The 20,213-nt window shown below is 44.5% G+C and overlaps 2 protein-coding genes across 3 annotated transcripts in view; one reads left to right on the top strand and one right to left on the bottom strand.

The window, feature by feature from the left end:
• Positions 1-5,672, bottom strand: part of BBS2 (Bardet-Biedl syndrome 2) — a 39,359-nt gene extending 33,687 nt beyond the window's left edge. The window contains exons 1-4 of one of the 2 annotated variants that reach the window (XM_069738666.1): positions 5,552-5,672; positions 4,174-4,298; positions 1,665-1,892; positions 232-357 (exon numbers count right to left, since the gene is read on the bottom strand). In XM_069738666.1, the coding sequence (XP_069594767.1) occupies positions 232-357; positions 1,665-1,892; positions 4,174-4,290 (471 nt within the window). In that variant the 5' untranslated portion in view covers positions 4,291-4,298; positions 5,552-5,672. Of the gene's footprint in view, positions 1-231; positions 358-1,664; positions 1,893-4,173; positions 4,299-5,532 lie in introns of both variants that reach the window. The other variant, XM_069738665.1, reaches the window with a different exon arrangement.
• Positions 5,673-12,432: 6,760 nt separating this feature from the next.
• On the top strand, positions 12,433-14,696 carry LOC138648777 (metallothionein-like). The gene is made up of 3 exons (XM_069738667.1): positions 12,433-12,672; positions 12,794-12,859; positions 14,466-14,696. Exons 1-3 carry the CDS (start codon positions 12,642-12,644, stop codon positions 14,555-14,557), a joined length of 189 nt encoding a protein of 62 aa, XP_069594768.1. The 5' UTR covers positions 12,433-12,641; the 3' UTR covers positions 14,558-14,696.
• Positions 14,697-20,213: the final 5,517 nt, after the last annotated feature.

The following is a 20,213-nucleotide window of genomic DNA, read 5'->3' as shown; positions in this document are numbered from 1 at the left end:
AGACCTGTAGGGGTAATTTTGATCCATGATTGCCATCTGACATCTCTGTGAGAAACGTATCTCCGGGAGAACAAAAGGTGAATGTTGGATTTCTTCACTTGTCTCTATGATAATGTTTTCTACATTGAAAAATAGAATGAATGAAATGGTAGAAGAAATGATAGATGGCCGATCTGAGCAGACTACCGTCATTTACTGTCTCCAATGACACACGAGAATATAGGGTCCTACCGTCCAAAACATGTCATTCCCTCTGCTGTCAAATCCTTGCAAGGCACAGTTTCCACCAATGATTGCAAGGGGACAAGTGACATCTCCCAAAGAACCAAGGATGACCGCATTGGCACCGTCCGCAATCTAAACAATTACAACAAAAATGACAGACGTTGATATCAGCATACAATGTAAACACAATCTGCAGCTTTTCCCAATCACGGCAGATGTGGAAGCTCCTCTATATGCTATGCTTCCACCCTATGCTCCCCTGTATCCTACGCTTCCACCCTATTACTATTATTATTTATTTATATAGCACCATTAATTCCATGGTGCTGTACATAAGAAAGGGTTGCATACAGAGTTATAGATAACGTTTACAATAAACAAATTTACGATGACAGACTGGTACATGGGGAGAGGACCCTGTCCTTGCGGACTTACATTCTACATTCTTGCACCCTATGCTCCCCTATATCCTATGCTATCATCCTATACTCCTCTATATCCTATACTATCACTCCATGTTCCTGTCTATCCTGTGCTACCACTCCATACTCCCCTATATCCTATGCTACTACCCTGTTATGGCTGCTATATTAACCTATCACGCTTTGCCCGGCACCCACAGCTCTCTGGCCTCTCTCCCCGCACGGGCATGGAATGAGGCCGGAGAGCATTAAGTTATGGGACAAGCCCCCTGCACTTGGGGTTCATCTGCATAAATATTCGCTAATGCATTTCTACAATATGGCACCATGGACTGGAACTGGACATAATGAACATTATAGTGACTTTATGTCTATGTGACCTGTAAAGCTGGCCATATACACTGGATAGTGACTCCCAGTATACGGGGTCATCTAGTCCCACCATGATCAGTGGGCTCAGCTGACGTTCGTCTGATGTGTATGAAGGCCTTAAAAGCTTAGGCTCGGACACTAAAGATGACGATACGGCATAGTAGCAGTAAGGCTACGTTCACACTAGCGTTGCGCCGCCCTGCGTCGGCGACGCAACGCGCGACGCACGGAAAAACGCGCGCAAACGCGCGCAAAAACGCGCGCGTTTTGCGACGCGTGCGTCGTTTTTTGACGAAATCGGACGCAAGAAAAATGCAACTTGTAGCGTTTTCTTGCGTCCGACGCTAGCGTCTAAAACGACGCACGTGTCGGAAAACGCGTGCAAAAAGACGCACGCGTCCCCTATGTTAAACATAGGGGCGCGTCGCCGCTGCGTCGCCGACGCAACAGCGACGCGACGCTAATGTGAACGTAGCCTAACAGATGGGACACCCCCATCATGCCATCGGTTGGACTACTAATACCCTCACCATTGACTTTCCTATTATATGCCATGCGCGCCCTTCACTCACCCCAGGGCTGGTAAAAAGCTGCTGGTACAAACACATTACCCCGCTGCTATTTAGGTGGATCCTTTCCACTCACCTCTTTAAAAAACAGGTCGGAGTTGTTATGGACATCATAGGCCAGGAGGTTGGTTTGTGTCCCCACTATCAGGGAGTCGCAGCCCAGCTGGGGGTCCAGCGCTCCCGCTGTCAGACAGCTGACACTTTGGTTAATGTTTAGCAGAGAGATGTCCGATTCCTGAGCGCTGTGCACTAAGCGATTTGCAGAAAAACGTTGGCTGCGAGCATGGGGGTTGTGTATAAAAACCTGCAAAAATATATAAAAAGCAAGTTAAACATATCTAGCTCAACAGAGCTAGCTCCTGAAATCAATCCTGGGGCGATTGTTTCTCCTTTAAGAAGACCCCTGTCCCCTTGGCTGCAGTGTCCTTACACTCCCTCCCCCGGTCCAGCATGGAGTCTCTGACGCTGCTCCTGGTGCCGGTCATTGTCGGCTGATGAGGTCGGCTATTAGCAGCAGCGGTGCCGACATGATGCCAGCACTGCAGACAATAACAGACACCAGGGGCGGTGAAGACTCAGTGCCTGACCTGGGGAGGGTGATTAAAGATTTTATTTTTTTTTGTAAACAAACTGCAGGCATGAAGCAGGAGTTTTCCAAAACCAGAAAATATTTTAATAGCTAACATCCCTGATCCTTCTACATCCCGAGGCAGACAGCTAGGCTGCCTCCATATGCCTGCAATATAAATGGAGGACGTCTGCGACCATGAAGATCACAGAGTACGGAGTTAATGGTGAGTAATGTGAGGTAGTAATGAGCGGTAATAATGATTACTGTGAGGTAATAACGAGTACTGTGAGGTAATGTGCAGTATTAATGAGTATCCTGAGGTAATGTGAGGTACTAACGAGAACTGCGAGGTACTAATGAGTACTGTGAGGGAATGTGAGGTAGTAATGAGCACTGTGAGGTAATGTGCAGTAGTAATGAGTACTGTGAGGGAATGTGAGGTAGTAATGAGCACTGTGAGGTAATGTGCAGTAGTAATGAGTACTGTGAGGTAATGTGAGGTAGTAATGAGTACTGTGAGGTAATGTGCAGTAGTAATGAGCACTGTGAGGTAATGTGCAGTAGTAATGAGTACTGTGAGGTAATGTGAGGTAGTAATGAGTACTGTGAGGTAATGTGAGGTACTAATGAATACTGTGAGGTAGTAATGAGCGGTAATAATGATTACTGTGAGGTAATGTGTGGAACTAACGAGAACCGCAAGGTACTAACGAGTACTGTGAGGGAACGTGAGGTACTAACGAGAACTGCGAGGTGCTAACGAGTACTGTGAGGTAGTAATGAGCACTGTGAGGTAATGTGCAGTAGTAATGAGCACTGTGAGGTAATGTGAGGTACTAATGAGTACTGTGAGGTAATGTGCAGTAGTAATGAGTACTGTGAGGTAATGTGAGGTACTAATGAGTACTGTGAGGTAATGTGAGGTACTAATGAGTACTGTGAGGTAATGTGAGGTACTAACAAGAACCATGAGGTACTAACGAGTACCGTGAGGTAATGTGCAGTATTAATGAGCACTGTGAGGTAATGTGAGGTACTAAAAAGAACCGCGAGGTACTAACGAGTACCATGAGGTAATGTAAGGTACTAACCAGTATCATAAGGCAATGTAAAGTAATAACCAGTGTCGTGAGGTAATGTGAGGCAGTAACGAGTACTATGAGGTAATGTGAGATAGTAATGAGCACTGTGAGGTAATGTGCAGTAGCAATGAGTACTGTGAGGTACTAACGAGTACCGTGAAGTAATGTGCAGTACTAATAAGTATTGTGAGGTAATGTGAGGTACTAACGAGTATCGTGAGGCAATGGGAGGTACTAACGGGTATCATGAGGTAATGTGAGGTAATGTGAAGTAATAACCAGTATCGTGAGGTAATGTGAGGCAGTAACGAGTACTGTGAGGTATTGTGAGCTACTAACGAGTACTGTGAGGTACTGTGAAGTAGTAATGAGTATCGTGAGGTAATGTGACGTAATGTGAGGTAATAATGAGTATCATGAGGTAATGTGAGGTAGTAACGAGTATCATGAAGTAATGTGAGGTACTAACCAGTATCGTAAGGTAATGTGAGGTAATAACCAGTATCGTGAGGTAATGTGAGGCAGTACCGAGTACTGTGAGGTAATGTGAGGCAGTACAGAGTACTGTGAGGTAATGTGAGGCAGTACAGAGTACTGTGAGGTAATGTGAGCTACTAACGAGTACTGTGAGGTAGTAATGAGTATCGTGAGGTAATAATGACTAATATGAGGTAATAACTAGTACTGTCAGGAAGTAACTAATACTGTGAGGTAATAACAAGTAGTAATGTGAGGTAGTAATGTGAGGTAATAAGTATTTGAGGTAGTAACAAGTGCCATGATGTAATAACGATATAAATGGCCAGATTAAATGTGTCCTTTCAAGACAAACCCAGTCCAAATGTCCACTCTGGACCCTGTGAAGATGGCACAGTGCCACTGTCCGGGTACTCTGACGGGCTGATGGATATCACACAGTTAGGTTTTTGTACCTTTCCAGCTTGGGTGGCTGCAGTTAAACATGGGTGCGTCCCGTCATATTTCCCCACGGTCACCATGCGAGGGTTGATTTTGTGATTCAACTTCAGGGTAAATATTGGAACAAGCATGATGGCTCCTAGCAAAGAGATAACACAGTCTTAATCACACAAAAAAAGTATTATTGGAAGATTGTGAAAGTATGGAGAATCGCTGGCTGCAAAACTGGGCCCTGTGATAACGTGTGCGGCGAAGCCTGACGACTGGAGGTGGTGTCTCGTACATCCTGAGAATGGAGGCGCCAATTTCTTGCATGGGCACTCCCCTAGTTAAGTCAATGAGGGGTAAGGAAACTGCTAAGTCACCAATTCTCGTAGGGTCATAACTGGGCATGTAGTCAAGAATTGCACAGACTTCATACTCTGTGGAAAGTCTGAACTGCGCCTCTTCTGCCCTTACATTGGTGTGGGATGTATCGGCACCGTATAGCCACATCTAACATGGGGTTTGGAGAATCACTTAAAGTGAATATTTCGGCAGGTTTTTGCTATGTAATCTGAGAGCAGCATAATGTAGGGGCTGAGACCCTGATTCCTGTGATGTGTCACTCTTTAGGCTGTATGTTGCTGTTTCAATACAAATCAGTGGAGAGTATCACAGCAGGACTAAGTGTCTCGTGCCTCCTAGTCCAACCACCCCCTCCCCAGCACTGATTGGCAGCTTTCCACCAATCACCAATCAGTGGTGTGGGCGGGGTTATACAGAGCTCAGCATTCAGAGAACTGTTAGATCTGAAGCAGAGAGATCTGGGATTGCATAAAATGACACAGTGCTGGAATTAGGCTCTCTGCCCCTACATCATGGATTGGGTACAAAGAGTAAATGCCTAAAAACAACATGATAAAGAGGTATAAGAAGGATGTTCTGCAGATGGAATTACACACGGCGTCCGTGGAGACAAGGCCATCGGTGATCACTTCAATGGCAGCATTTTACAGCGCTAAAGTTATCATGTGACTTAGGATGTGTGCACACTGTGTCTGTCTGCCACTGATTATGGAGATGGGGATTGGCTGCAGCAATCATTTGACTGCCTGCAGTCTATAGGCTATAACCGGCCCCTGATGGTGGCAGGGGAGCTCCCCGGCTCTGCTACATGTGCTGCACTCATGTGTCGGGAGCAGCTCTGCACTCACTGCACTGCACTGTAAGAAACTAAAGCTGAGTCCTCCGGTCTCCATGGCAACCGAATGTGGCGGCGCCTGACGGCACCTCCCTGCTGCTGTCGTTATGGCCGCCCGGCTGCAGCACAGCTCTGACATCTCCTCTCCCCCTGATCTCCCGGTAACGTCACCCCACAGGCAGACACTCACCGCGGACCGGCGACGGTACCTGCTAGATCCTGTGCAAACTAGCGAGAGGACCTTTGGTGACGTCACGACCATGTGATCAGTCACGTGTGTGGGAGGAGTCATTCTCAGGACCAGAGCCTTTCTAACGTCACGTGTGTGATCCGTGCCCGCACCGTTTCTGGCTGCGCCGCATCGAAAAATGGAAAGAAAAGAAAATGCAGTTGGTATTGTACATTTTAATATGGATAAAAACGCACATGGCTATTGCATGGCCTGTGTTCACACGCAGCTTTGTTTGCAGCAGCATCAAAAGCTTCCTGTCACATGCAGACTATATGGGCTGAAAGGCGACTGAGAAATTCTGTATGAGACTGGGCCAGACGTTAACTAAAAGTATGCAAATCACTTACAGACTAGTCGGAATGTGACTAGAAGTATGCAAATCACTTACAGACTAGTCAGCACGTGACTAAAAGTATGCAAATCACTTACAGACTAGTCGGCATGTGACTAAAAGTATGCAAATCACTTACAGACTAGTCAGCACGTGACTAAAAGTATGCAAATCACTTACAGACTAGTCGGAATGTGACTAGAAGTATGCAAATCACTTACAGACTAGTCAGCACGTGACTAAAAGTATTCAAATCACTTACAGACTAGTCGGAATGTGACTAGAAGTATGCAAATCACTTACAGACTAGTCGGCATGTGACTAAAAGTATGCAAATCACTTACAGACTAGTCGGCATGTGACTAAAAGTATGCAAATCACTTACAGACTAGTCGGCACGTGACTAAAAGTATGCAAATCACAGACTAGTCGGCATGTGACTAAAAGTATGCAAATCATTTACAGAGTAGTCGGCATGTGACTAGAAGTATTCAAATCACTTACAGACTAGTCGGCACACGACTAAAAGTATGTAAATCACTTACAGACTAGTCGGCACATGACTAAGTATGCAAATCACTTACAGACTGGTCGGCAGGTGACAAAGTATGCAAATCACTTACAGACTAGTTGGCATGTGACAAAGTATGCAAATCACATACAGACTAGTTGGCATGTGACTGAAAGTATGCAAATCACTTACAGACTGGTCGGCACGTGACTAAAAGTATGCAAATCACTTACAGACTAGTCGGCACGTGACAAAGTATGCAAATCACTTCCAGACTAGTCGACACGTGACAAAGTATGCAAATCACTAACAGACTAGTTGGCATGTGACTAAAAGTATGCAAATCACTTACAGACTAGTTGGCATGTGACTAAAAGTATGCAAATCACTTACAGACTAGTCGGCACGTGACTAAAGGTATGCAAATCACTTACAGACTAGTCGGCATGTGACAAAAAGTATGCAAATCACAGACTTGACGGCACGTGACTAAAAGTATGCAAATCACTTAGACTGGTCCAAAACATAAAAAAGTGGGAAAAAAAGAACCTTTGCTTCAGTCCTCATTAAGGAACCTGTCGTCTCAGAAAACACTTTACCTGCAGATTTAGGGTTAATCGTCAGCAAATCACGTTACAATGAGCTGTTTAGCCGTGGCACTGAAACTGCGGCTACCTGGAGGAAACTATCGTATTTCCTCGTGGGAGCCTCCAGCTTTCAGTGACAGTGACCTGTCAATCAAAATGCCCCCATGACTGAAAGCCGGCGGCTCCCGGGAGGATATAAAGCTCATTGTCTCCCAATTTTTTTTAACTTCTTCACAACTTGTGCTGTTTAGGTGAGCTGTCTGGCTCTGATCCTTGCCAGTTAAAAGCTTGTTCTAAGCTTGTGCTGTCTGGTGTGTGTTCGCCTGTACTCTGTGCTGTAAGTTCTGATCTGCTTCTGTTGCTGACCTTTGGACCGTTTGTTATTGCCCCTTTGCTTATCCGCTATTTCTCTGGTATTCTGACCCTGGCATGTGACCCGACTTGCTACTTTGTATTTTCCCTTGGTTTACTACGTGATCTTTTGGTATTTTTTTTTCTCCATACGTTAAGTGTGACCCCGGTCTTTGATGTGATGCAGGCTCACACCGAGCCCGCATCTTTCCCTGCGCATGATGACTGATTTAATCAGCCATCATCTGCCTTTAAAAGGTACTTCTCATTAAGTTTTGCAGCCGTTGTTGAGATATTAAAACTATTTTTTTGTTTATAGCTCATTCGCTTGGAGACCGACCACTGCTGCTAGATAAGAGAACACGCGGAGGGCTTACAAGCTCTTTTCTATTGCTTCTTTCACACTAGCGTCGTAATCTCCCCGTCGCAATGCGTCGGGAAGAGATTCCGACGCTAGCGTTTGCTGCATTGCACACTGGAGGCAGCGGATGCATTTTTCCGGCGCATCCGCTGCCCCATTGTAAGGTGCGGGGAGGTGGGGGCGGAGTTCCGGCCGCGCATGCGCGGTCGGAAAAAGCGGTCCGTCAGGAGAAAAAAACGTTACATGTAGCGTTTTTTTCTCCCGACGGTCCGCAAAAGCACGACGCGTCCGTCGCTCGACGGATGCGACATGTGGCAATCCGTCGCAAATGCGTCGTCAATGCAAGTCTATGGGGAAAAAACGCATCCTGCAAGCACTTTTGCAGGATGCGTTTTTTCTGCAAAACGACGCATTGTGACGGATTGCAGAAAACGCTAGTGTGAAAGTAAGCTTTGTTTTAAATCTGGCCAGGATTTCTGGAGTGCGCTGTTACCTCTTAATTCCAGTAATTTTTACTGCAGTGCTTAACAGCAGAGGTGGTCGGTCTCCTTGGCAATGAGCTAAACAAAAGTGTCAATATCTCAAGAACGGCTGTAAATTTTAATAAGCAGTAAATTGGAAAAGTGTTTGTTTTTACAAGAACTATCCGAAAATATCAATGTATGAAGACGGGAATAACCCTTTAATCCATTGGGGTGAACGCATAATATTATCTGCCTCTACAGCTTATGATAAGTTGTTTTTGCTACTAGTGACTGTCGTACTCCACACGTCGTATATTATTACTCCAAGCACCAATGTCCCCATCAACAACCCATTCAGATCAGGAGGGTGAGAAGGTGGCAGCCCGTAGAGTCCCGTGATCCAGCCTGCCATGATGTCAGCCATGGGCATTGTTCCTGCTTCCTCCCTGCAGCCTAGCGACCCGCAGCATAATGTGCACCATTCAATGGAGCCGGAACCGTGTGCAGAGACTGTGGGAAACACGCCGCCTCCTAACACACCCAAATAAATAGAAATGTCTGAGTTTGTGTATTGTGACTTGTAAGGCACCAAAAAAAAAATTATCTGCTGATATTTGCAGAAGTAGCGTCACTGCCCATCGTTTTATTTGGGTGGCCCCCGAAAAGTGTATTTTTCATTATTCTCAGTGGGAGATGTATTGAAGTGTATAGCAGTGCAGCTCCATATGCCTGCAATGTGTTTCCTTTAGTTGAAAGCTGGTTGAAAGAGTAACATGCTGATATGTCTTATTTCTATGCCGTGATGTCACAGTGTGCATGCTGACTTTTCTGAGTTATGCTGTGTTTTATCACTGTACTGTGACATCACAGTGTACATTATCACTGTTCTGTGACATCACAGTGTACATTATCACTGTTCTGTGACATTACTGTGTACATTATCACTGTACTATGACAGTGTACATTATCGCTGCACTGTATCATCGACGTACCGATGGACAGTGTGTTAAATGTAGCACAACGTGGGCAGCGGATGCAGTTTTACAACGCATCCGCTGCCCATTGTGATGAGCGGAGAGGAGGGGGCAGAGCGTCCGCCAAAAACACGACGCATCCGTTGCACGACAGATGCGACGTGTGGCCATACGTCGCAATGCGACGGTAATACAAGTCTATGGAGAAAAAACACATCCTGCGGGCTCATTTGCAGGATGCGTTTTTTCACCAAAACGAAGCATTGCGACGTACGCCAAACAACGCAAGTGTGAAAGTAGCCTAAGGCTGGTTTCACATTTGCGCTGGGCCGGGCTGTGTACTTCCTCCGTTAAGCCCCGCCTGCTGCCGCGCCTCTTCCATTCAGCTCCGCCTACATCGGCATGCGTCCTGCGTACCTATCTTTAACATTGGGCACGCGGGCCATGCGGATGTATGTGGATGCCTCCGCATGCGTCGATTTGATGCTGCGCCGAACGCAACATGTTGCGTTCGGTGCAGTGACACATTTTTTGCATCATTCCTACATCTATGAAGTAAACCTGTTTACTAGCGTTTTTATCGTGTTTTTGCCTCTTATTCATGTGTCATGTTTTAAATAAAGCTGCTTTGTTTTTGATACTTCCTGTCATTTGAATTTGACGAAACTTTATTGATACAGTCATGTGTGGATTACATGCATTTTTTTTTTTTTTTACCTGTTGATTTAATTAAATTCTCTAGAAATAAGAAATTCCTATTTGTTTTTATCTACTTGATATGAGACAAATGACTGTGAAATATCCATTCTGACTAGATTATAGCGACGGTAGAAAATAAATTTGCACAGCAAAAAGAAGCGGGTCATTATTGGTGGCTTCTTGCTGAGCCGTGTGCAGACGGCTGAGGCTTTGGCCCATTGTCAGCTGGCCGTGTGCACATTCCCCTCCTCCTGCCCATGCCTCCTTACCAGATAAACAAGATGGGCCCTGCATATTAAGACGTCTCTTTAGCTGCTTTGCATTTGGTGATGTTTTGAGCTTGAGAAAAATCTACAATGTTTTCATGTTATAGAAGAAAAGTAGCCTAATGCTATCGGCATTACACACCCTGGTGCAATATGCTACCTATAATAGTAGTCAGCACAAGGGTTAATCATTGATTTTGCCATTTGCAAATACAGAAGCATTAAGGCTGTGTGCACACGTTGCTGATTTTTCGCAATAAAAATGCTATAAAACCGCAAAAAAAAAAAAAAACAGCATACAATAAGAATCCCATCATTTAGAATGAATTCCACACGTTTTGTGCACGATGCGTTTTTTCCACGAAAAAAACGCATCGCGGTAAAAAACGCAGCATGTGCATTAATTTTGCTGGTTTTTTTTGCGGATTTCCCACTATAAAATGCATTGGGAAATGTCCGGAAAAAGCCGCATCAAAAACGCGCAAAAAATGCATGCAGATGTCTTGCAGAAAATTTCAGGTTTTTCTCAGGAATTTTCTACAAGAAATCCTGAACGTGTGCCCTAAATCGCATGTATGCATGCTCTGCTGTGTGATCCAGTAGGAAAACATTGCACGCAACATCAGTGTGATAAATAGCCAAAGTGTGAACGCAGCCTAAGGAGGTTGTACCGCGATAAACTCGTCAGCTATTCACTAGATAGGTGATAACTGTTAGGTACCATCTGTGGCGATCACACGTGCATCTCCTAACTTATCAATAGGTAATATATATCATTAGTGGAGGAAAAATACAGAGCTCTTCTCCTAGATGAAGGTCCCAGTTCTCCTGACCGAGCCAACGTTGGATGTCTCCATATGAAATTAGGCATTTACAGAGTAGGGTCCCATAGACGTTTGTAGATGCCATGTTAGCTCTCCTCACTGAATGTGGGCTTTCTTCTATATTACTGTGGTTCTCCAAAAATAAGCCCTACCCCAAAAATAAGCCCTAGCGTGAGTTTACAGGATTTTTGGAGTATGCTTGAAATATGAGTTAGGCACCTGTCCTGGATCTAAGCCTGGTCCACTAGACTCCGTTGTGCACCTCATCGGGCTGTGACGATGGCCCGGCGTGATACAGTACCTATATAAGGCTCACCAAGACACACACTTGTGTCTTGGTATTAAGACTTCAGTGTTGCTAGACTCCAGCTGGCTTGCTCTATACACCTTGAGCTAGTCAGCTGGTGTCTGCAATCCCCTGGATGTCTCCTTCCTACCTGCATGGTGTCTCCTGGCCGTTTCCCGCCTGCCTGCGGTTTTCTGCATCCCGTCTGCCTGACCACAGTCTCCTGGACGTCACCCCACTGCCTGAGGTTTCCTGCATCCCGCCTACCTGCTTACGATCGGAAGTCCATGTCCCGTGTGTACCATCTATCTGCTATGCTGACACCCATGGCCCGTGTGGCCACCCAGACCTTGGGCTTGGAGGATCCACCTCACTTGGTGAATCTAATAATAAACTCTACACCAGAGGTGTCAAACTGCATTCCTCAAGGACTGCAGACAGGTCATGTTTTCAGGATTTCCTTGTACTGCACAGGTGATAATTTAATCACCTACACACATCATGATTACAGCACCTTGTGCAAAGCTAAGGAAATCTTGAAAACACACATGGTTTGCGGCCCTCGAGGAATGCAGTTTGACACCCCTGCTACACCATAAATAAGCCCTAGTTAGTCAGGACCGGCATTATGGGGGCAGTTTTAAGTTTGAGACCACACATGAGGTATGTGCACACAATGTCTTTAATCTGATGGTAGAGCCACTGGACTTTTCTTTACAAGTATCAACAGTTGTTTTTTTGCATGTCTCGCCTGTTGGGCAATCTTTGCATGTGTTGTCTGTCTCCCCATATAGGCCTGTAGGGAAATGATGCACTTCTGCTTTGTGTGATGTTAAATGCAGCAGATTTTCTGGGCAATAATGGAACAAAATACAGTATTTATGCTACATGGTATTAGTAAACTTAGGAGGTGTTGTCTGTTCATGATCCATTCCTGCCTTTGGCTTCTAAAACTGTATGAAAATTCTGAAGGTCTAAATCTATTATATCCGTATTCTGTAAGGGGCTGATCTAGAATGCATTGTCACTGGTGCTGGCTCATCCTGTGTCTTGGATGGCTGAGTAATTGGTGCACACTGCACTCAGTGTTTATACTTTGCCTTTTGCACATGTTGAAGGCGGTGGGAGTGTTGTGCACTAGTCCTAGTTTTGCACTCGGCTCAGGATCTTGTGTATATAAGGAAGTGACAGAGGATCCTGCATCAGAACACACAGCATCAACACAGCTGAGAAGCAAGTGACTGCCTCTGTCTGATCGCCAGCACCTGTCTGATCGCCAGCACCTGCCTGATCTCCAGAATCGACTGACTTCCAGCACCTTCCTGATCTGATCTCCAGCACCTTCCTGATCTCCAGGATCTACTGATCTCCAGCACCTGCCTGATCCTCCTGATCTGATCTCCAGCACCTGCCATGGACCCTCAAAACTGCACCTGTGCCAATGGTACGTAGGGCCCTTATAGGCATCAGCATGTTATAACCTTCATTAGCTTGGTGAACTTTCCGGGTACGTGATTCATTCTAATCTGGTGAAAACTTATCATATATACTTTATCTCTCCCCAGGTGGATCCTGCTCTTGTGGGGATTCCTGCAAATGCAAAGACTGCAAGTGCAAGTCATGCAAGAAAAGTAAGTACACGTATGTGGCTATGAAAAAGGAACCATCATTTCGGCTGTCCAGGTGTTCGGCCAAACACTCCAGTAATACCAACAGTCCGAGCGATAGCCGGCACTCGCATCTTCTTAAAAGAATTGCTTTATTGATCCAGTAGTATAAAAGGCACAAAAAATGGTCGGACACAACATATTAAAAGGGCAAAAAAGAAATATCCACTGCGCTCACAGGCAACATGGTCTTTTGTCAAGCCTGGACTGCGCAGGTCTGAAACATGTTGATATTTCTCTTCTGCCTTTTTAATTTTTGTGCTGTTGTATTCGACTTTTTTTTTTTTCTATACTACTGGGTCAATAAAGCAATTCTTTTAAGACGATATGAGTGCCAGCAATTGTTTGAACTGACGAAATCAAGTGAATAGTAGTAAAAAAAATAATAATAATGTGCATTTAGGGCATCATGATGTATGTTAGATCTGTTGCAAATTTCATCCTTTTCAATGCAAAAAAAAAAAAAAAAGGTAAATCAATAAGACATTATTCCGGGGTCCGCAGCCTTCATTGCTTTCGCTATTGTAAGGGTATGTGTCCACGTTCAGGCTTGTTTCAGGATTTGGTCAGGATTTTATGCAGGTAAAATCCTGACCAAATCTGCACCTGAGGTCACTGGCAGGTCACCTGCGGTGTTTTGCTCATTGTAGCAACATGCTGTATTCTGAAAAAACGTGCCACATGTGCGTTTTTGTGGCAAAGACGCATGCTTTTTTTCTGCATAGTGGAAACGAGATTTCATTAAATCCCCTCCACTATGCTGTAACATCTGGACACTGCGGAAAAACGCAGCGTTTCCTGAACGTGGAAATATACCCTAAAACTTCAGCTCCCAATGTACCCTGACAGCACACAGCTGGGACTTGTAGTTTCACAACACCTGGAGCACGGTAAGTTGCTGACCCTTCCATGTACCAAAGCATGTGATTAATTAAGTTAATTGATCAAAAATGTAATCAGATGGGTCCATGGTGATCGGCAATTCTGCTATGGCTAAAAAAAGTTCACTTTTAAGGTGTCATGAAGATGGCTGTATTTTCAGTCCGAGTGCGATCTGAGAAAACATCGGATCACACACTGACTAATGGTATTCTATAGGGCCCTTCACATGTCCTATTATTATTATTATTTTTTTTTTTTTTCCTTTGACACAGTCTGTCCAAAGGGAAAAAAAAAAAAATCACAGCATGCACGACTTATATTCGAATCGCACTCTGCCATGCAAGTGGGAAACGTCAGACTGCACTCGAATGACATATGAGTGCAGTCAGATTTCCATGGACTGACACAATGGAGAAGATGGAGACTTTTTTTTTATACTTCTCATCTGAGGAAATCTGATAATCAGCCCGATTTTCTCAAATGAGAGAAAATACTGCTGAGTGATCCTAGCCTTGCTGTGGGGTTACTTTCACACAAATGTATATTAATAATTGCAATGGATCATTCTATATGGGATCCTATATATGTATTATTATTATTCCTGGTGATCTGCCACCCTCTACTTCAAAATTATTGAAAAATTGCATAATCTTTTCCTGGCAATAATTTTCTGCCTTTTCCCCCACAGGTTGCTGCACTTGTTGTCCTGCTGATTGCAGTAAATGCAGCCAGGGCTGTCAGTGTGCAAAAGGATGTGATTCCTGCAGCTGCTGCAAGTGACCATCTCGGCTGAAAGTCCCACCTGTTACCATGTCCTAAATGTAGAAGTAAAAATGTATCCGTGCAGTATGTGTATAATAAGTGTGGACAACCTTGGGAAAAAAAAATTGTTTTGATAATAAAGTGTGATAAAATTTGACTTTGGGCACGTCTTATTTATTACTGTAACATTAATGGATGTGACTTGGGGAGGTAAATTTCCAGGTCCTAGTGTCCACCACACTTTTTGATTTCTGGTTTCGACTTACTGATGTAAAAAAAACCTCACCAAAATACTCAATGTGTGCACGTGGCCAGAGATGCAGCCACCCAAAAAAAGTTAATTTATAAGAGAAAATAACCGGGGGGAAAAAATGAATTTTCTAGTCATCACTGGTGAGTCCCCACCGATCTATCAATAAAAAAAAAAAATGATCCTTCTCTCTAAACAGCGTAGCGAGAAACGTCAAAACGCCAGAATTACGTTTTTTTGGTTGCCACAACACTGCATTAAAATGCAATAACGGGCAATTAAAAGATCATATCTGCACCAAAATAGTATCATTAGAACTGCAGCTCGTTGCACAAATTATAAGCCAGCACCCAACCCCAGATCACGAAAAATAGAGACATTATGGGTGACGGAAAATGGCGCAAATTTTTTTTTTTTTTAGTTTGGAATTTTTCACCACTTAAATAAAAAATAACCTAGACATGTTTGGTGTCTATGACCTCGTAATGACCTGGAGAATCATAATGTCAGGTCAGTTTTAGCATTTAGTGAACCTAGCAAAAAAGCCAAACAAAAAACAAGTGTGGGATTGCACTTTTTTTGCAATTTCAGCGCACTTGGAATTTCCCGTTTTCCAGTACAAAATATGGTAAAACCAAAGGTGTCGTTCAAAAGTACAACTCGTCCTGCAAAAAAACAAGCCCTCACATGGCCATATTGATGGAAAAATAAAAAAAATTATGGCTCTGGGAAGGAGGAGAGCAAAAAACGAAAATGCAAAAACAAACAAAAAAAAAGCTTCGGGGGTTAAGGACTTTGAGCAGCTGGGTCAGTTGTTGTAGAGGATAATGATTCATGCAGGGAAAATAGACATCCTGTTTGTACATAGAGCAAAGTGAAGAATTAGCTGGGTAGAAAGGCAGTGTGAGCAATTGTAAGTACACAGTGCTGTATAATATGATGATTAAAATAACATAGTAAAAATAACATAGTTAGTAAGTTAGTGATTGCAATATATTAAGAGGCTAAACACTTTGGGAGGAGGAGAAGGAGGAGGGCTTCTATCTTGAAAAGTGAGACTGTTTTAAGACCTCCTTTTTATCGCATGTGCCAGACACATATGAATAACACAAGACTGAATGCCAATAGACTCCACTGTAAAAAAAAACACTTATTTACTAGATATTGTATTACTGGATACTACTGTATTTTAGTGCTTATTTTGATGGTCTTACCAAGGGGGTGTGGCTTACAGGTTAATTATGCAGAGCAGTGTAAAGACACGCCCCAGAGGATCCTCTGAGCACTATAAAAATGATCACTAAATAATCAGATCCGTATCTATGGAACCGTATATTGGATTTTAACCCCTTCATGACCCAGCCTATTTTGACCTTAATGACCTGGCCGTTTTTTGCAATTCTGACCAGTGTCCCTTTATGAGGTAATAACTCAGGAACGCTTCAACGGATCGTAGCGGTTCTGAGATTGTTTTTTCGTGACATATTGTGCTTCATGTTAGTGGTAAATTTAGGTCAATAAATTCTGCGTTTATTTGTGATAAAAATGGAAATTTGGCGAAAATTTTGAAAATTTCACGTTTTGAATTTTTATTCTGTTAAACCAGAGAGTTATGTGACACAAAATAGTTAATAAATAACATTTCCCACATGTCTACTTTACATCAGCACAATTTTGGAAACAACATTTTTTTTTTGCTAGGAAGTTATAAGGGTTAAAATTTGACCAGCGATTTCTCATTTTTACAACGAAATTTACAAAACCATTTTTTTTAGGGACCACCTCACATTTGAAGTCAGTTTGAGGGGTCTATATGGCTGAAAATACCCAAAAGTGACACCATTCTAAAAAATGCACCCCTCAAGGTACTCAAAACCACATTCAAGAAGTTTATTAACCCTTCAGGTGCTTCACAGCAGCAGAAGCAACATGGAAGGAAAAAATGAACATTTAACTTTTTAGTCACAAAAATTATATTTTGGCAACAATTTTTTTTATTTTCCCAATGGTAAAAGGAGAAACTGAACCACAAAAGTTGTTGTCCAATTTGTCCTGAGTACGCTGATACCTCATATGTGGGGGTAAACCACTGTTTGGGCGCACGGCAGGGCTTGGAAGGGAAGGAGCGCCATTTGACTTTTTGAATGAAAAATTGTCTCCACTCTTTAGCGGACACCATGTCACGTTTGGAGAGCCCCCGTGTGCCTAAAAATTGGAGCTCCCCCACAAGTGACCCCATTTTGGAAACTAGACCCCCCAAGGAAATTATCTAGATGCATATTGAGCACTTTAAACCCCCAGGTGCTTCACAGAAGTTTATAATGCAGAGCCATGAAAATAAAAAATAATTTTTCTTTCCTCAAAAATGATTTTTTAGCCTGGAATTTCCTATTTTGCCAAGGGTAATAGGAGAAATTGGACCCCAAATGTTGTTGTCCAGTTTGTCCTGAGTACGCTGATACCCCATATGTGGGGGTAAACCACTGTTTGGGGGCACGGCAGGGCTCGGAAGGGCAGGCACGCCATTTGGCTTTTTAAATGGAAAATTAGCTCCAATCATTAGCGGACACCTTGTCACGTTTGGAGAGCCCCTGTGTGCCTAAACATTGGAGATCCCCCCCACAAATGACCCAATTTTGGAAACTAGACCCCCAAAGGAACTAATCTAGATGTGTGGTGAGGACTTTGAACCCCCAAATGCTTCATTGAAGTTTATAACGCAGAGCCATGAAAATAAAAAAAAATTTTTTTCTCAAAAATGATCTTTTAGCCTGCAATTTTTTATTTTTCCAAGGGTAACAGGAGAAATTTGACCCCAAAAGTTGTTGCCCAGTTTCTCCTGAGTACGGTGATACCCCATATGTGGGGGTAAACTACTGTTTGGGCACACGTCGGGGCTCAGAAGGGAAGTAGTGACTTTTGAAATGCAGACTTTGATGGAATGGTCTGCGGGCGTCACGTTGCGTTTGCAGAGCCCCTGGTGTGCCTAAACAGTAGAAACCCCCCACAAGTGACCCCATTTTAGAAACTAGACCCCCCAAGGAACTTATCTAGATATGTGGTGAGCACTTTGAACCCCCAAGTGCTTCACAGACGTTTACAACGCAGAGCCGTGAAAATAAAAAATCATTTTTCTTTCCTCAAAAATGATGTTTTAGCAAGCAATTTTTTAATTTCACAAGGGTAACAGGAGAAATTGGACCCCAGTAATTGTTGCGCAGTTTATCCTGAGTATGCTGGTACCGCATATGTGGGGGTAAACCACTGTTTGGGCACACGTCGGGGCTCGGAATTGAGGGAGCACCATTTGACTTTTTGAATACAAGATTGACTAGAATCAATGGTTGCGCCATGTTGCGTTTGGAGACCCCTGATGTGCCTAAACAGTGGAAACCCCTCAATTCTACCTCCAACACTAACCCCCCCACACCCCTAACCCTAATCCCAACTGTAGCCATAACCCTAATCACAACCCTAACCGCAACACACCCCTAACCCTAGCCACAACCCTAATTCCAACCCTAACCCTAAGGCTATGTGCCAACGTTGCGGATTCGTATGAGATTTTTCAGCACCATTTTTGAAAAATCCGCGGGTAAAAGGCACTGCGTTTTACCTGCGGATTTTCCGCGGATTTCCAGTGTTTTTTTGTGCGGATTTCACCTGCGGATTCCTATTGAGGAACAGGTGTAAAACGCTGCGGAATCCGCACAAAGAATTGACATGTTGCGGAAAATACAACGCAGCGTTTCCGCGCGGTATTTTCCGCACCATGGGCACAGCGGATTTGGTTTTCCATAGGTTTACGTGGTACTGTAAACCTGATGGAACACTGCTGCGAATCCGCAGCGGCCAATCCGCACGGTGTGCACATAGCCTAATTCTAAAGGTATGTGCACACGCTGCGGATCCGCAGCAGTTTCCCATGAGTTTACAGTTCAATGTAAACCTATGGGAAACAAAAATCGCTGTACACATGCTGCAGAAAAACTGCACGGAAACGCAGCGGTTTACATTCCGCAGCATGTCACTTCTTTGTGCGGATTCCGCAGCGGTTTTACAACTTCATTTATTATTTTTTTTTTATTTTGATCACTGTGATAGATTATATCTCAGTGATCAAAATGCACTTTGGAACGAATCTGCCGGCCGGCAGATTCGGCGGGCGCACTGCGCATGCGCCCGCCATTTTGGAACATGGCGGCGCCCAGGGAGAAGACGGACGGACCCCGGCAGGATCGGTAAGTATGATGGGGTGGGAGGGAGCACGGGGGGGTGGAACGGAGCACGGGGGGGTGGAACGGAGCACGGGGGGGTGGAACTGAGACGGGGGTGGAACGGAGACGGGGGGTGGAACGGAGCACGGGGGGGTGATTGGAGCACGGGGGAGCGGAGCACAGGACGGAGGGGAGCGGAGCAGTATACCGGACAGATCGGAGGGCTGGGGGGGCGATGGGTGGGGTGGGGGCACATTAGTGTTTCCAGCCATGGCCGATGATATTGCTGCATCGGCCATGGTTGGATTGTAATATTTCACCAGTTTTAATAGGTGAAATATTAGAAATCGCTCTGATTGGCTGTTGAAAGTGAAACTGCTAATCAGAGCGATCGTAGCCTCAGGGGGGGGGTGAAGCCACCCCCCTCCTAATCCCCCCCCCCCCCCCCCCCCCCCCCCCCCCCGGGCTAGACTACCACTCCCCCTGTCCCTGCAGATCGGGTGAAATGGGAGTTAACCCTTTCACCCGATCTGCAGGGACACGATCTTTCCATGACGCCACATAGGCGTCATGGGTCGGATTGGCACTGACTTTCATGACGCCTACGTGGCGTCATGGGTCGGGAAGGGGTTAGGAAAAACATTCGGGTGCAACAGGGAAAAAATGATCACTTTTCACCTGGTGATAGGTCCTCTTTAATATGGCCAAACAAATTGGGAGTCTTTCTCAACTGGACTGTATGTATAAGAATATTCTCTCCTTATAAAAATTGCCAATAGCTGAAAATGAACTCCATGTACATGGAGGCAGATAAAGTCTGTATGGCAGGGCATAAAGTCCATGCAGCTTCATGTACTGCCATACTGGTGCCATGCCCAGGACTCTAGCGTGCTTGGGCCATAAGGTCCCATCGCCTTGAAAAACCTCAGACCCTGAATGGATCAGATTAAACTAAGTAGATATCTTTCATGGAGCAGTATTACATCAACCTTCAAGGTTTGACAATGAAGTTCTATCAGGGAACACTGCGACCCGGCCATTACTCAGCCAGACCGCTTACCTGTATGTAAGATTAGCCGACTTCTGAACAATGTTGTATCTTTACCCAGTCTTCGGTATTAGGCTATATTCACACTTTGCGGATTTTGCTGCGGATCCGCAGCGGATTTGACCGCTGCGGATCCGCAGCAGTTTCCCATGAGTTTAC

Source organism: Ranitomeya imitator, chromosome 9 (assembly GCF_032444005.1).
Source record: "Ranitomeya imitator isolate aRanImi1 chromosome 9, aRanImi1.pri, whole genome shotgun sequence".
Lineage (NCBI taxonomy): Eukaryota > Metazoa > Chordata > Amphibia > Anura > Dendrobatidae > Ranitomeya > Ranitomeya imitator.
This window is presented reverse-complemented; position numbering and strand designations above follow the sequence as displayed.